This window comes from Ranitomeya imitator, chromosome 4 (assembly GCF_032444005.1).
Source record: "Ranitomeya imitator isolate aRanImi1 chromosome 4, aRanImi1.pri, whole genome shotgun sequence".
NCBI classification, from domain to species: domain Eukaryota; kingdom Metazoa; phylum Chordata; class Amphibia; order Anura; family Dendrobatidae; genus Ranitomeya; species Ranitomeya imitator.
In genome coordinates, this window is record NC_091285.1 from 353,547,450 (window position 1) to 353,564,350 (window position 16,901).

The window sequence follows — 16,901 nt, forward strand, 5'->3', positions numbered from 1 at the left end:
ATCTTCCGGCTCTCGTTTAGTAGTTGTTGGAAACTACACTGCATTAGGCCTACAAATTGGGTATGGGGTGTAGAGAGACGGTGTGTTACACTCCAAGGTGTTCCCCTGGTTTCGTCCACATTGCTTCGATCTTCCGACTCTCGTTTAGTAGTTGTTGAAAACTACACTGCATTAGGCCTACAAATTGGGTATGGGGTGTAGAGAGATGGTGTGTTACACTCCAAGGTGTTCTCCAGGTTGCCTTTCCTGAACTTCTATCTTCAGGCTCTCATTAAATTGTGGTTAAATGGAACAACTGCATTTGGCGTACTAGTTGGTTTGGGGCCTACTATCGGTGTCTGCCACTCCTTGCTGTTCTCCTGGTTTCCTGTCCTGAAATTTCATTTTCAGGCTCTCGTTAAGTAGTTGTTAATGTTAGACTGCATTTGGCCTACTAGTTGGGTTGGGGCCTACTATCGGTGTCTGCCACTCCTTGCTGTTCTCCTCCACTGAACAAAGCTGTGCCGCCTGTTTACTACGGTTGCCAATTTTGAACTGCATTTCGACTACTTACTGATTTGGGCCTACTCTCTGTGTCAGCCTCTCATTCCAGTTGTCCTCCACTGCAATGCCCCCTGGTTAGTCCTGTGTTACCAATTTTGAACTGCATTTAGCCAACTTTATTCTTTGGGCCTATATCTGTGTTTCCTCCTCATCCTGCCCATTGCCCAGCCAGTGATAGATGAGTCTGCTGGTACATTGACCCATAACGCAAAATTCCCCGTGCACGCTACACAGCAAGATTGTGACCCTGCTGAAAGTCAGGTTCCTCTTCCCGCATACCATGCGACCTTACACGGGGACAAAGAGGAAGGTGCAGATGAAAGTGCAGGTTCCTTCATCAGGTGGGGGGAGGAATACTAGTTGGCGACGTCACTGACACAGGGCCTCTCATAGTACGCAAAAGTGTTGCTGCCGGTGGGAGGCGCCCCCGCCGTGCAAACACACCGCTGTACTTTGAGGGGCCCTGTGCCAGTGCCAATGCCAACGAGTGGGCCCCCCCTGCTTGCTCAGGATCACAGCACTTGCAAAGTTTAAATACTTACCTCTCCCTGCTCCACTGCCGTGACGTGCTCCAGATTTACTGGGCCCACTAATTACTTGAACCAGCCCTACCCCCCACAACTTTAGCCAAATGACCCCCAATTTAAAATGCCTTCCAATTATTATAAGCTAAATTACGATTGACAAGCTTCTGTAACAAGAATGGATGTTTTTGCCATTAAAATGGGCAGTGTAGGTGTTTTCCTGGCCTCCACTCACTGCCGACTATGCTCCCCCATTGACTTGCATTGGGTTTCGTGTTTCGGGCGATACCCGACTTTTCGCCATAATTGGCCGATTCCACTCGACTCGACTTCTAAGATAGTCGGGTTTCGCGAAACACGACTCGACTCTAAAAAGGTCAAGGTCGCTCAACCCTAGTGATTACTCATTACCGCTCTATACAAAGCAATTGTAATTTGCTACTGAAATGTATTTAGCAATTTATTTATAAAACTGATTCATTTAGTTTTTTCTTTTCCTGGAGAACCTCTTTAAAATCAAGACATTTAAGCCCTAACAGGGACTACCCAAGAATGCCCCTACTGTTATATTGGAGCAATAAATAATTGATGCAAAAATATGAATACTGTGAGGGGTTGACAGACTCAGCTGCTCCTTGAGGGGAGACTTAGGCACACGGGTGGTTAAAGTCTCTCTGTCTTTTATTGCCTCATAAACCAAAAAAACAAAATGGTAACAGAAAAACAGCCTGTCTCAGATGAAAATAAACATTTCATACACCATCATGCCAAGGTCCTCTGGGATAACACACACGGCAGCTCTTGCACGAGCTAGCCATCAGGAGGCTTGCTTTCCTCCACACACATAGAGAAAAAAAATGGATGGACATTTAACTCCCCTCCAGCCACACCCTGGAAGTGGAGATATGGTGGGTTGGCGTCCCGCCCAACTCTGACCTACCAACCATGAAAGCCATGCCCATATACCAACTGGATTGCTCTCAGCACATATCATGCTGGAGAAAGCACTTATGGCTTTCACATCACACATGAATGCAATCTTTATGACACATATCTCCCCTCATGTACAACACCAGTGAATCTGTCAGATATTTCCTGCATAAAGCCAGGGGCTTTGGCACCTTCGGACACCAAACAGGGAATTCGCGAGAGGGCATCTGCATTCACATGTAGCTTCCTGGACCTGTGTTCTATGTGGAACCTGAAATCCTGGAGACCTACGGACCATCTTGTCACCTGGGTATTCTTACCCTGTCTCTCACTTAACCATCTCAGAGGGGCATGATTGGACATGAGTTTGAATCTCCGGCCTAGTAGACAATATCTCAATGTATCCACGGCCCATTTTATGGCCAGACACTTCTTCACAATGGCGTAATTTTTCTCGCATGACGAGACCTTCTGGCTCAGATACAGGATGGGATGCTCTTCCACATCTGTCTGGATCACGAACTCCTTGCTGAAATCTGGTGCGACCAGAATTGGATGTTTAGGCTATGTGCACACGTTCAGGTCTTTTCGCGTTTTTGCGCGCTACAAACACTATAAAAACTCATTAAAAACACATACATTATGCATTCTATCATTTACAATGCATTCTGCATGATTTGTGCACATGGATGCGTTTTTTTAACGAAAAAAACGCATCGCGGTAAAAAAATGAGCATGTTCATTATTTTTGTGGATTTTCTGCGTTTTTCCCGCAATTCTATGCAGTTGGGAATAAACGCACAAAAAACGCACCAAAAACGCGAAAAAAACGCATGCGGATTTCTGGCAGAAATGTCAGGTTTTTGTTAGGAAAATTTCTGCCAGAAATCCTGACGTGTGCACATACTCTTACACAGAGCCTACTTCAGCTCCTGGAACACCATCTCTGTGTCAGTAGTCCATTTAACTACGGCTGACGTGGTACCTTTTAGAAGATCTGTCAATGGTGTGGCAATTATAGCAAAACTTGGGATGAACTGACGGTAATAGCCCACCATTCCAAGAAACGCCCTCACTTACTTCTTGGTAAGCATTTGCGGCCACTTCTGAAACGCCTCGATCTTATTTATCTGCGGTTTAGGTTTGCCACTTCCGACGATATGGCCCAGGTACTTGGCCTCTTCCTTCCCTATGGCACACTTCTTTATTTATTGTGAACTCTGAACCTCTTAAAGCATCCAGAACCAACTGTATCTTTGGCACTTGATTAGCCCAGTCAGGGCTAAAGACGACTATGTAATGAAGGTAAGCTGCGGCATACTTTTTATGTTTAGCCAGGATCCGATCCATTGCCCTCTGGAAGGTGGCCGGGACACCATGCAGACTGAAGGGAATCCTGGTGTATTTAAAATCTCCATCAGGGGTTGAGAAGGCTGTCTTCTCCTTGGCACTTTGGGACATGGGGATCTGCCAATAGCCCTTTGTCAGGTCCAGGGTTGTAATGTATCTTGCGGGTCCAAGTCTCTCAATGAGTTCGTCCACACGAAGCATAAGGTAAGCGTCAAAACTAGAGACTTCATTCAGTTTGCGTTAGTCATTTCAAAACCTTCACTCACTGTCAGGCTTTGATACGAGGGCGATGAGACTCGTCCATCCACGTTTTGACTCCTCTATCACCCCGAGGTCCAACATCCTCTTCAGTTCGTTGGATATCACCTCTCTCTGTTTTTCCAGAATTCTATAGGGCTTGAGGTTCACCCTTCCATACGGTTCCGTCAACACGCATGTTCGACTACCTGTGTTTTCCCTGGCAATTCTGAGAATAGGTCCCTGTTCCGTTTCAACAGCTCCGGACAAAGTTGCCTCTGGGCCGGTATCAGGGTCTCTGCAATGGTGACATCTTCCACAGTGACTTTGGGACTGACTCCCAGGCAAGGGGTGTTCAGCGGTTCTTTGTCTCGCCAGGGTTTCATTTGGTGCGGCTTCCTTTGCCCTGGCTGGTGTACTTTGCAATTAACTCAGTTTTTCCACCACCTTGTATAGGCCTTGCCACTTGGCTAGAAACTTGCCTTCCACCATAGGGATAAACACTAGCACGCGGTCCCTGGGCTGGAACTGCCTCAGCCTCACTAATCGGTTATACACCCTCACCTGTGCCTCCTGTGCCTAGAGAAGATGCTCCTTCAGGAGGCTTTACTTTTGCCATTTTCTCCTGCAGCTGGGCAACATGCTCTATGATGCTCATGTGTGGCGTGACCTCAGCTTCCCATGTTTCCTTGGCGATGTCCAGGAGCCCTCATGGATGTCGACCATACAGGAGTTCGAACGGCGAGAAGCCAGTTGAGGTATGGGGCACTTCCCTGATGGAAAAGAGCAAAAATGGAAGCAGGTGCTCACAGTCTCGACCATCCTTCTTAATGACCTTTTTGAGCATGGCTTTCAAGGTTTTATTGAAGCATTCTACTAGGTCGTCAGTCTGTGGATGGTACACTGAGGTACAAAGTATATAGGTTTACGAGTATACAATATCCAGTGCCCAATATTATAAGAATTAGGAGGGTCATTTAAGCTATATTAATCCAACATGTTTACCTTAGACCTGCGGCGCCACTGCTCCTATGCGTGTTTCGGCTTACGTGCCTTCTTCCGGGGAAGTCAAGAAGAAGGCACGTAAGCTGAAACGTGCATAGGGGCAGTGGCGCCGAAGGTCTAAGGTAAACATGTTGGATTAATATAGCTTAAATTACCCTCCTAATTCTTAGAATATTGGGCACTGGATATTGTTTACTCGTAAACCTATATACTTTGTTTGACCAACACAGATATGGCTCAATATATCTTTAACACGTTGGTAGGGTGCTGGCACATTTGGTTATACTAACTAGCCTTTGACCTGTGGTCCCATTTAGCAGTTTTCTCCATCTTGGAATCCCGTATGTTGTTATAATTTATGTTTTTTCATCAATATGTTTTCAATAAATTACATGTTTTTATGATTTAGATTCCATAGTGCATTTTTTCCTATAGGTTTAAATAATACGAGCAGTGCCTGCCTAGGCTGCAATCCATCTGCTCGGTAGACATAGGAAAATGGGCCGCTATGTGTACTGGACCGTGACATCTCCCACCAGAAGTCCCATCTGTCTTTGCTGTTGTTGCAGCTGCTGTATTAGGAGCTTATTAGTCTCTTGCTGTACCTGGTGCTGTTGCTGCTGGCTCAGGATCAGGTGCTTGAGTAGCTACTCCATTTTGTCGGAACACTGTTCCATCTCTGTACTGCCTTAACCCAGGACATATACGGTTTATCCATTGCAGCTACACGTGTTTCTGAAAGGTTGTCTGCATTCTCCACCACGTGTGAGGGGCTGACAGGCTTAGCTGCTCCTCGAGGTAGACTCAGGCACACGGGTGGTTAAAGTCTCTCGGTGGTTTATTGCCTCATAAACCAAAAAAACAAAATGGTAACAGAAAAATAGCCTGTCTCAAATGAAAATAAACAGTTCATACACCATCCTGCCAAGGTCCTCTGGAATAACACACACTGCAGCTCTCGCAGGAGCTAGCCATCTGGAGGTTTGCTTTCCTCCACACACATAGACAGAGAAAAAAATGGCTGGACATTTATCTCCCCTACAGCCACACCCTGCAGGTGGAGATTTGGTGGGTTGGTGTCCCGCCCCAACTCTGAACTACCTGTCCATGAAAGCCATGCCCATATTGTAACTGGATTGCTCTCAGGACATAACATGCTGGAGTTTTCACTTATGGCTTTCACAACACACAGGAAAGCAATCTTTATGACACATATCTCCCCTCATATACAACATCAGTGACCCTGTAACAATACCTTACTTACATACTCTTTTATAAATATGCCTTACTTACTTTTATACTTGCCTTACTTTTATAATGTGAAAAGTAATTTTGTCATGCATGCTGCTATTTACACATTGTACACACATTTTATATGCATATTTAATTACAAATAATTACATTTGTTTAAATATTCTTTTAGAAGAAGACTTGGAAGCCTTCTTTTCAAAATATGTAATTGGGCATGAGGATGCAATTGAGATTCCACGCAGTCTACCTCCTGTTGATGGAACAGCTGTAAGTATGAATATCCATGTTTACACTGTATGGATGCAAATAAATATCCTGATGTTTTTAAAATTAAGAAATTTTCATTGTGCAGTATGAGTGTTTGAGCATCCACATGGTTTAAAGGATTCAATGTGGAAAAATATAAAGCTATGTATCGGGGTAGTAAAAATCTGTGAACATCAAATATGTCTAGTGTATTGCAGCGGGGTTGGTGCAGTGTGACAGACAGGCAGTGACCACAGGAAAAGTTAAAAAACAAAGTATCTTTAATTGCCAACGTGGAAAAGCAAATGGAGACCTCCAGTTCACATCCGGGAATCAAGACAGTCTGTTGTTGTGAATTCTGTTGTCAAGCTCCCTCCTGTGGTCATGAATGGTACTTCGGCTGGTTCTGTCCATGGGCTTCCTCTGGTGGTTGTGAGTGGGGCTGCGGCTTCTGAGTTTCCTTCCACAGGTGATGAGGTTAATTCGTTAGCTGGCTGCTCTATTTAACTCCACTTAGACCATTGCTCCATGCCACCTGTCAATGTTCCAGTATTGGTCTGTTTGCTCCGGGATCGTTCTTGTGACCTGTCTTCTCCAACAGAAGCTAAGTTCCTACTTGTCTTTCTCTTGTTTGCTATTTTTCTGTCCAGCTTGCTATTTTGATTTTTGTCTTGCTTGCTGGAAGCTCTGGGACGCAGAGGGAGCGCCTCCGCACCGTGAGTCGGTGCGGAGGGTCTTTTGCGCCCTCTGCGTGGTTTTTTTGTAGTTTTTGTGCTGACCGCAAAGTCACCTTTCCTATCCTCTGTCTGTTCAGTAAGTCGGGCCTCTCTTTGCTAAATCTATTTCATCTCTGTGTTTGTGATTTTCATCTTAACTCACAGTCATTATATGTGGGGGGCTGCCTTTTCCTTTGGGGAATTTCTCTGAGGCAAGGTAGGCTTATTTTTCTATCTTTAGGGCTAGCTAGTTCCTTAGGCTGTGATGAGTTGCATAGGGAGCGTTAGGAGCAATCCACGGCTATTTCTAGTGTGTGTGATAGGATTAGGGATTGTGGTCAGCAGAGTTCCCACCTCCCAGAGCTTGTCCTGTATTATTATTAACTATCAGGTCTTTCCGTGTGCTCTTTACCACCTGGTCCATTATTGTCCTAACCACCAGGTCATAACAGTACAGGTGACCCAAAGTATTAACGCATATCAATAGAGGGATAAGAGAAGTTCTGAGACCATTTTTTTTTCTTTGCACTGTGTTTTGCCTTTCTTTTCCCCTAGAACTCTGGGTGGTTCAGGATACAGGTGTGGATATGGACATTCAAGGTCTGTCCTCTTGGATGGATAATCTCACTGCAAGGGTACAAAACATTCAAGATTTTGTGGTTCAGAATCCGATGTCAGAGCCTAGGATTCCAATTCCTGATTTGTTTTTTGGGCATAGATCTAAGTTTCTAAATTTCAAAAATAATTGTAAATTGTTTCTTGCTTTGAAACCTCGCTCCTCAGGTGACCCTGTTCAACAAGTGAAAATCATTATTTCTTTGTTACGTGGCGACCCTCAAGACTGGGCATTTTCCCTTGCGCCAGGAGATCCGGCATTGCGTGATGTTGATGCGTTTTTTCTGGCACTTGGATTGCTTTATGATGAACCAAATTCAGTGGATCAGGCAGAGAAAACTTGCTGGCTCTGTGTCAGGGTCAGGATGAGGTAGAGATATATTGTCAGAAGTTTAGGAAGTGGTCTGTACTCACTCAGTGGAATGAATGTGCCCTGGCGGCAATTTTCAGAAAGGGTCTCTCTGAAGCCCTTAAGGATGTCATGGTGGGATTTCCCATGCCTGCTGGTCTGAATGAGTCTATGTCTTTCGCCATTCAGATCGATCGACACTTGGGTGAGCGTAAAGCTGTGCACCATTTGGCGGTATTATCTGAGCATAGACCTGAGCCTATGCAATGTGATAGGACTTTGACCAAAGCTGAACGGCAAGAACACAGACGTCGGAATGGGCTGTGTTTTTACTGTGGTGATTCCACTCATGCTATCTCCGATTGTCCTAAGCGCACTAAGCGGTTCGCTAGGTCTGCCACCATTGGTACGGTACAGTCGAAAATTTCTTTTGTCCGTTACTCTGATTTGCTCTTTGTCATTCTATTCTGTTATGGCATTTGTGGATTCAGGCGCTGCTCTGAATTTGATGGACTTGGAGTTTGCCAGGCGCTGTGGTTTTTTCTTGGAGCCCTTGCAGTATCCTATTCCATTGAGAGGTATTGATGCTATGCCTTTGGCCAAGAATAAGCCTCAGTACTGGACCCAATTGACCATGTGCATGGCTCCTGCACATCAGGAGGTTATTCGCTTTCTGGTGTTGCATAATCTGCATGATGTGGTCGTGTTGGGGTTGCCATTGCTACAAGTCCATAATCCAGTATTAGATTGGAAATCCATGTCTGTGTCCAGCTGGGGTTGTCAGGGGGTACATGATGATGTCCCATTTCTGACTATTTCGTCATCCACCCCTTCTGAGGTTCCAGAGTTCTTGTCTGATTACCGGGATGTATTTGATGAGCCCAAGTCCGATACCCTACCTCCGCATAGGGATTGTGATTGTGCTATCGACTTGATTCCTGGTAGTAAATTCCCAAAAGGTCGACTGTTTAATTTATCTGTGCCTGAGCACGCCGCTATGCGGAGTTATGTGAAGGAGTCCTTGGAGAAGGGGCATATTCGCCCGTCATCGTCGCCATTAGGAGCAGGGTTCTTTTTTGTAGCCAAGAAGGATGGTTCACTGAGACCTTGTATAGATTACCGCCTTCTAAATAAGATCACGGTTAAATTTCAGTACCCCTTGCCGTTGTTATCTGATTTGTTTACTCGGATTAAGGGGGCTAGTTGGTTCACCAAGATAGATCTTCGTGGTGCGTATAATCTTGTGCGTATTAAGCGAGGCGATGAATGGAAAACTGCATTTAATACGCCCGAGGGCCATTTTGAGTATCTAGTAATGCCATTCGGACTTGCCAATGCTCCATCAGTGTTTCAGTCCTTTATGCATGACATCTTCCGAGAGTACCTGGATAAATTCCTGATTGTGTACTTGGATGACATTTTGATCTTCTCGAATGATTGGGATTCTCATGTGAAGCAGGTCAGAACGGTGTTTCAGGTCCTGCGTGCTAATTCTTTGTTTGTGAAGGGATTAAAGTGTCTCTTTGGTGTTCAGAAGGTTTCATTTTTGGGGTTCATCTTTTCCCCTTCTACTATCGAGATGGACCCTGTTAAGGTCCAAGCCATCCATGATTGGACTCAGCCGACATCTCTGAAAAGTCTGCAAAAGTTCCTGGGCTTTGCTAATTTTTATCGTCGCTTCATCTGCAATTTTCTAGTATTGCTAAACCATTGACCGATTTGACCAAGAAGGGTGCTGATGTGGTCTATTGGTCTTCTGCTGCTGTGGAAGCTTTTCAAGAGTTGAAGCGTCGTTTCTCTTCTGCCCCTGTGTTGTGTCAACCAGATGTTTCGCTTCCGTTCCAGGTCGAGGTTGATGCTTCTGAGATTGGAGCAGGGGCTGTTTTGTCGCAGAGAAGTTCTGATTGCTCGGTGATGAAACCATGCGCCTTCTTTTCCAGGAAGTTTTCGCCTGCTGAGCGAAATTATGATGTGGGCAATCGAGAGTTGCTGGCCATGAAGTGGGCATTCGAGGAGTGGCGTCATTGGCTTGAAGGAGCTAAGCATCGCGTGGTGGTCTTGACTGATCATAAGAACTTGACTTATCTCGAGTCTGCCAAGCGGTTGAATCCTAGACAGGCTCGTTGGTCGCTGTTTTTTGCCCGTTTTGACTTTGTGAATTCGTACCTTCCGGGCTCTAAAAATGTGAAGGCGGATGCTCTGTCTAGGAGTTTTGTGCCCGACTCTCCGGGTTTATCTGAGCCGGCGGGTATCCTCAAAGAGGGAGTAATTGTGTCTGCCATCTCCCCTGATTTGCGGCGGGTGCTGCAAATATTTCAGGCTAATAAACCTGATCGTTGCCCAGCGGAGAAACTGTTTGTCCCTGATAGGTGGACGAATAAAGTTATCTCTGAGGTTCATTGTTCGGTGTTGGCTGGTCATCCTGGAATCTTTGGTACCAGAGAGTTAGTGGCTAGATCCTTTTGGTGGCCATCTCTGTCGCGGGATGTGCGTACTTTTGTGCAGTCCTGTGAGATTTGTGCTTGGGCTAAGCCCTGCTGTTCTCGTGCCAGTGGGTTGCTTTTGCCCTTGCCGGTCCCGAAGAGGCCTTGGACACATATCTCTATGGATTTTATTTCAGATCTTCCCGTCTCTCAAAAGATGTCAGTCATTTGGGTGGTCTGTGATCGCTTCTCTAAGATGGTCCATTTGGTACCCTTGTCTAAATTGCCTTCCTCCTCTGATTTGGTGCCATTGTTCTTCCAGCATGTGGTTCGTTTACATGGCATTCCAGAGAATATCGTTTCTGACAGAGGTTCCCAGTTTGTTTCGAGGTTTTGGCGAGCCTTTTGTGGTAGGATGGGCATTGACTTGTCTTTTTCCTCGGCTTTCCATCCTCAGACTAATGGCCAGACCGAACGAACCAATCAGACCTTGGAAACATATCTGAGATGCTTTGTTTCTGCTGATCAGGATGACTGGGTGTCCTTTTTGCCTTTGGCTGAGTTCGCCCTTAATAATCGGGCCAGCTCGGCTACCTTGGTTTCGCCATTTTTCTGCAACTCTGGGTTCCATCCTCGTTTCTCTTCAGGGCAGGTTGAGTCTTCGGACTGTCCTGGTGTGGATACTGTGGTGGACAGGTTGCAGCAGATTTGGACTCATGTAGTGGACAATTTGACCTTGTCCCAGGAGAAGGCTCAACGTTTCGCTAATCGCAGACGCTGTGTGGGTCCCCGACTTCGTGTTGGGGATTTGGTTTGGTTATCTTCTCGTCATATTCCTATGAAGGTTTCCTCTCCTAAGTTTAAACCTCGTTTCATTGGTCCGTATAGGATTTCTGAGGTTCTCAATCCTGTGTCTTTTCGTCTGACCCTTCTAGATTCTTTATCCATACATAACGTATTCCATAGGTCAGTGTTGCGGAGATACGTGGCACCTATGGTTCCATCTGTTGATCCTCCTGCCCCGGTTTTGGTGGAGGGGGAGTTGGAGTATATTGTGGAGAAGATTTTGGATTCTCGTGTTTCTAGACGGAAACTCCAGTATCTGGTTAAGTGGAAGGGTTATGCTCAGGAAGATAATTCCTGGGTCTTTGCCTCTGATGTCCATGCTCCCGATCTTGTTCGTGCCTTTCATGTGGCTCATCCTGGTCGTCCTGGGGGCTCTGGTGAGGGTTCGGTGACCCCTCCTCAAGGGGGGGTACTGTTGTGAATTCTGTGGCAGAGCTCCCTCCTGTGGTCACAAGTGGTACTTCGGCTGATTCTCTCTGTGAGCTTCCGTTGGTGGAGGAAAGTGGTACTGCGGCTTCTGAGTTTCCTTCCTCAGGTGATGTGGTGAAGTCGTTAGGTGCTGCTCTATTTAACTCCACCTAGTGCTTTGATCCTGGCCTCCAGTCAATGTTCTAGTATTGGACCTGTTTCCTCCTGGATCGTTCCTGTGGCCTGCTGCTCTGCATAGCTAAGTTCTGCTTTGCTATTTTGTTTGCTGTTTTTTTCTGTCCAGCTTGTCTATTTGTTTTTTCTTGCTTGCTGGAAGCTCTGGGACGCAGAGGGTGTACCTCCGTGCCGTTAGTTCGGTACGGAGGGTCTTTTTGCCCCCTTTGCGTGGTTTTTGTAGGGTTTTGTGTTGACCGCAAAGTTACCTTTCCTATCCTCGCTCTGTTCAGAAAGTCGGGCCTCACTTTGCTAAATCTATTTCATCTCTACGTTTGTCTTTTCATCTTAACTCACAGTCATTATATGTGGGGGCTGCCTTTTCCTTTGGGGTATTTCTCTGAGGCAAGGTAGGCTTATTTTCTATCTTCAGGCTAGCTAGTTTCTCAGGCTGTGCCGAGTTGCATAGGGAGCGTTAGGCGCAATCCACGGCTGCCTCTAGTGTGGTTGGAGAGGATTAGGGATTGCTGTCAGCAGAGTTCCCACGTCTCAGAGCTCGTTCTATGTTTTTTGGGTTATTGTCAGGTCACTGTATGTGCTCTGACCTCTATGTCCATTGTGGTACTGAATTTCCTTATCATAACAGTCGTTGTTGCGGAGATACGTGGCGCCTGTGGTTCCATCCGTTGATTCTCCTGCCCCGGTGTTGGTTGAGGGGGAGTTGGAGTATGTGGTGGAGAAGATTTTGGATTCTCGTATTTCGAGACGGAAACTCCAGTACCTGGTCAAGTGGAAGGGTTATGGTCAAGAAGATAATTCCTGGGTCTTTGCCTCTGATGTTCATGCTGCCGATCTGGTTCGTGCCTTTCATTTGGCTCGTCCTGGTCGGCCTGGGGGCTCTGGTGAGGGTTCGGTGACCCCTCCTCAAGGGGGGGTATTGTTGTGAATTCTGTTGTCAAGCTCCCTCCTGTAGTCATGAATGGTACTTCGGCTGGTTCTGTCCATGGGCTTCCTCTGGTGGTTGTGAGTGGGGCTGCGGCTTCTGAGTTTCCTTCCACAGGTGACGAGGTTAATTCGTTAGCTGGCTGCTCTATTTAACTCCACTTAGATCATTGCTCCATGCCACCTGTCAATGTTCCAGTATTGGTCTGTTTGCCCCGGGATCGTTCTTGTGACCTGTCTTCTCCAACAGAAGCTAAGTTCCTGCTTGTCTTTCTCTTGTTTGCTATTTTTCTGTCCAGCTTGCTATTTTGATTTTTGTCTTGCTTGCTGGAAGCTCTGGGACGCAGAGGGAGCGCCTCCGCACCGTGAGTCGGTGCGGAGGGTCTTTTGCGCCCTCTGCGTGTTTTTTTTGTAGTTTTTGTGCTGACCGCAAAGTCATCTTTCCTATCCTCTGTCTGTTCAGTAAGTCGGGCCTCTCTTTGCTAAATCTATTTCATCTCTGTGTTTGTGATTTTCATCTTAACTCACAGTCATTATATGTGGGGGGCTGCCTTTTCCTTTGGGGAATTTCTCTGAGGCAAGGTAGGCTTATTTTTCTATCTTTAGGGCTAGCTAGTTGCTTAGGCTGTGACGAGTTGCATAGGGAGCGTTAGGAGCAATCCACGGCTATTTCTAGTGTGTGTGATAGGATTAGCGATTGCGTTCAGCAGAGTTCCCACCTCCCAGAGCTTGTCCTGTATTATTATTAACTATCAGGTCTTTCCGTGTGCTCTTTACCACCTGGTCCATTATTTTCATAACCACCAGGTCATAACAGTCTGTATCCGAGACCGGTTGCTGTGGGCGACTGCACCACCGTGCTACACTGAGGGGTGCCAGGCCTTTTGGCTTTGATCGGCTCCTTGTTAGTTCACCCAGGCTCAGTTTTGTAGAACCACCTGCTCTGCAAGTTTGCAAACCAAGACTGACACACCCCACCCTTTGCCGCAGGGTTTTTTAAAATGGAATCTGTGGCCATGGGTCACTTGTATGACATGGCATGGAGTGAGCAAACTGCCCCACTACCATCCTGTAGTTCACTCCAAAAATAAAAGCCCATGCTGGGTTTTCTTAAAACTGCCTTGGGGAAATAGCTTGCCCAAGACCAAACTTACTTTTATTTTGCACTGCACAGCTATAGCTGTGACTTCAATGCTCTCCAGCAGTTTTAATATTTTTCTATGTGCATCCTAGGGGACACAAAGTTACACCTGTCACTGGCTCACCCCCCCTCTGTTCAAACTTGTGGGGTTGAGCATTTGTCACTATACAGGGGGCCCGTGACAGGGTATCCGCATTTCCCTGCAATTATTGGCTGAGATAGTATGGATACAGGTACTGTAATGTGGACGTATGGCTGGACCACACAATTAGCACTCCAGATTTTTAGGCTGGAAGGTCGATTTGACACAGTATAATATTTAACTATAACCTGAGAATAAACTTCCTAGCTAACAATCTGGCTACTTTCAGCAGCAGTCTCACTATGCTGTTACAGTCACAAAATGGCACCAAAGGCACATGTCAGCTTTTTATATGGAAAGGGACATGTTACTTTGGCAGTCAATGACACAGGCCATTGTGTCTGGACATTGTGGATGGTTTCTGCACCCTGATTGGCTGCCAGAATGTCCACACATTAATTTAATTAAAAAAGTAATTAACAGTCTACTGCTCCTTTGACCTCTCCCCACCCACTCCCCTCATCAAACACATCCCCCCCGCTCATCACACAGCACCACTATCCTAGCCAAAGTCTTAAGATACCGTCACACTCAGGGACGCAGCAGCGATATAGACAACGAGCCGACCTAAACTAGATCGCTGGAGCGTCGCTGTTTAGGTCACTGTAAAGACGTCAAACACAGCAACTCCAGAACGATGCAGGAGCGATCCAGTGACATAACGGCGACTCACTTATCGTTCTCGCTGGTTGTTAGCTCCATGTAAAACGTTGCTGGCATCGTTGCTTTTGATGTCAAACATGATGATACACTCCGACCTGGTGATGAAATAAAGTTCTGGACTTCTAGCTCCGACCAGCGATGGCACAGCGGGATCCAGATCGCTGCTGCGTGTCAAACACAACAAGATCGCTATCCAGGACGCTGCAACGTCACGGATTGTTGTCATTCTCGTTGCAAAGTTGCTGAGTGTGACGGTACCTTTAGCAAAAGCTTTAAGGAAAACTTGATGATTTACCAAACTTTGGCCAAATTTAGCTGATTTTGACGAAAATCTGAACATGATTCTGAATGTGCGATGTTCGTGCCGAATTTGAGATTGGCTAGAATTTCTGATCAAGTTCACTCATCTCTAGCCCTGTGGATGCTGGTGATGAAGATGGAAATGAGGTACCCATTCCCCTGTCGGTCCTACTGTTGCCACTTCATGCCAACAGTCTTCGGCCATGAAGGTTTGGAACATGTTTACCACCTACTTTCTCACAGCAGAGGGTGCAATTCCCTGGCAGTAGTCAGGTGTTGCTAATCCCTTAATTTAAATTGCTATGTAACATTTGTCATGTGTTTACATTACTTAGATTTTTGGACACCTAAACTTGTTTTGTACCTGCTTGATCCACTACCCACACGTGTATTCCAAAAAACAAGCAATATAGGATTTATTTGTTCAAAAACATTTTTGTTCACTAATAAAGTTGTAGCCGACCTGGCAAGCTGATTAATATTTCTTTCAAATAAAGACATAAATTAAATGGGTTAAAAATAAAACAACATTTAAATAACCAGAAAATAAAATACCACTAATAGAGTACAGGACATCACGCACACATGACAAATTGTGATATGTGATGGGGGGTTGTGGATGAGAGGCAGGGTTGGTTACTGCATGTTGTTGTGGTGCTGACAGATATTGCAGCCAAAAGGTTTAGGTTCTGGAACCCGAAGTCAAAGGAGGCCTCTGTGGATGTGACTTGGTGGCGAAATAGTATGGTCCACTTATGCCATAATATGCGGCATCAATAGGCAGATGGCTGGACCATGGGCGCTGCATCTGGCCCCCACTGATCCTCGCCATTGAAGGGCCTGGCACTAGCTACTCAGCTTGACTTTTGGTGCTGATGAGTCCATACACAGCGAGTCCTTGTTGCACTTCTACCGGCAGTAGTGATGGTGGTAGATGTTGCAGTGCTGTTGGTTGGTTTGAGGCCACGTGCTGCTCCACTTCCTCTGGCAGGCAGGGATAATTGCCTTCAGACTGCTGCCACCATGCAAAGTACTCAAATACCTGTCATGGGTTGTTGGGTGTTGTGCAGGCATCAAGCAAAATGTGGTGCACTTTTTGAACAGCTTCCCAGACCTGGCAATGTCATGCAAATGCATCCTCCCTATCATCCTTTACAGTGCAAGATAGTCTGAAACTCCACTATTTACCTCGCACCTGGGCCTACTGGTGGGGAGAATCCCTCATGCCGTGGACTCGTGGTATGGGTGCCATTTGGGGGAGTTATCCAGCAAAATCAGAGGTCATTTGGATTGTCTGTGTGGCATCCAGTTTTTCATCACAACCATTGACTTCCATTGGCAAGTTTTGTCCGATGTTCGGGACAATAACAGCATACTGAGATTTTTTTCTCAAACTGAATTCAGTTGAGAAAAAAATTGCAGGTATGCACTGCCCCATTGAATAACATTGGTCAGAGTTCAATCATTACTTTTATCAGATTGCACTTGTCCGATTTTTTTATGCTCACGTGAGCGGGCACATAGTGAGGTCTAATTTGGAATATGAAATTCAATTTTGGGCACCAATTTACACAAAGCATGCGCTGGAGCTAGAAAAAGTACAAAGCAGTGACACAAAGCTAATATGGGGCACGAAATATCTTATCTATGAGGAAATTAAATAATTACATTTATTTATCTTTGAGAATAAACAACTAAGGGGGTGGTGACATGATTAACCTATAGAAGTACATACGGTAAATGGATCATACAAAAAAACATAGTCAAAATATGTTTAATATAAAAATCCTTGCAAGATATGGGGACACTTGTGTCACACATAGTGTGACTGCAGACTTTAATCCCAATCCTGGGCAACCCCTTTAATTAAAAAAAATACAATTAATTTTATAATTACCTTTCTATTTAATATATTTATTATATTCAGTATTTTTTGTAAGGAAAAATGTCATCATATAAACCCCAAGTATCAATACACTGCCACCATAGTGTTGTGCATAATAATACTAGCTTTTGAAAACCTCTCTGAAATGCATGTTAACCCCTCACTCCCTGTGATGTGGGCTCCAGCACTGAGCCACATCTTTCCCGGCACA

General features: G+C 45.6%; 1 protein-coding gene across 22 annotated transcripts in view; it reads left to right on the forward strand.

Annotated features, from left to right (window-relative positions):
• Positions 1–16,901, forward strand: part of LOC138676110 (mucin-19) — a 769,116-nt gene that overhangs the window by 212,509 nt on the left and 539,706 nt on the right. For 20 of the 22 annotated variants that reach the window (XM_069765013.1, XM_069765031.1, XM_069765021.1 and 17 more), the window contains one exon: positions 6,013–6,107. In XM_069765013.1, coding sequence (XP_069621114.1) covers positions 6,013–6,107 — 95 coding nt within the window. The remainder of the gene's footprint in view (positions 1–6,012; positions 6,108–16,901) is intronic. The other 2 variants (XM_069765014.1, XM_069765016.1) reach the window with 2 other exon arrangements.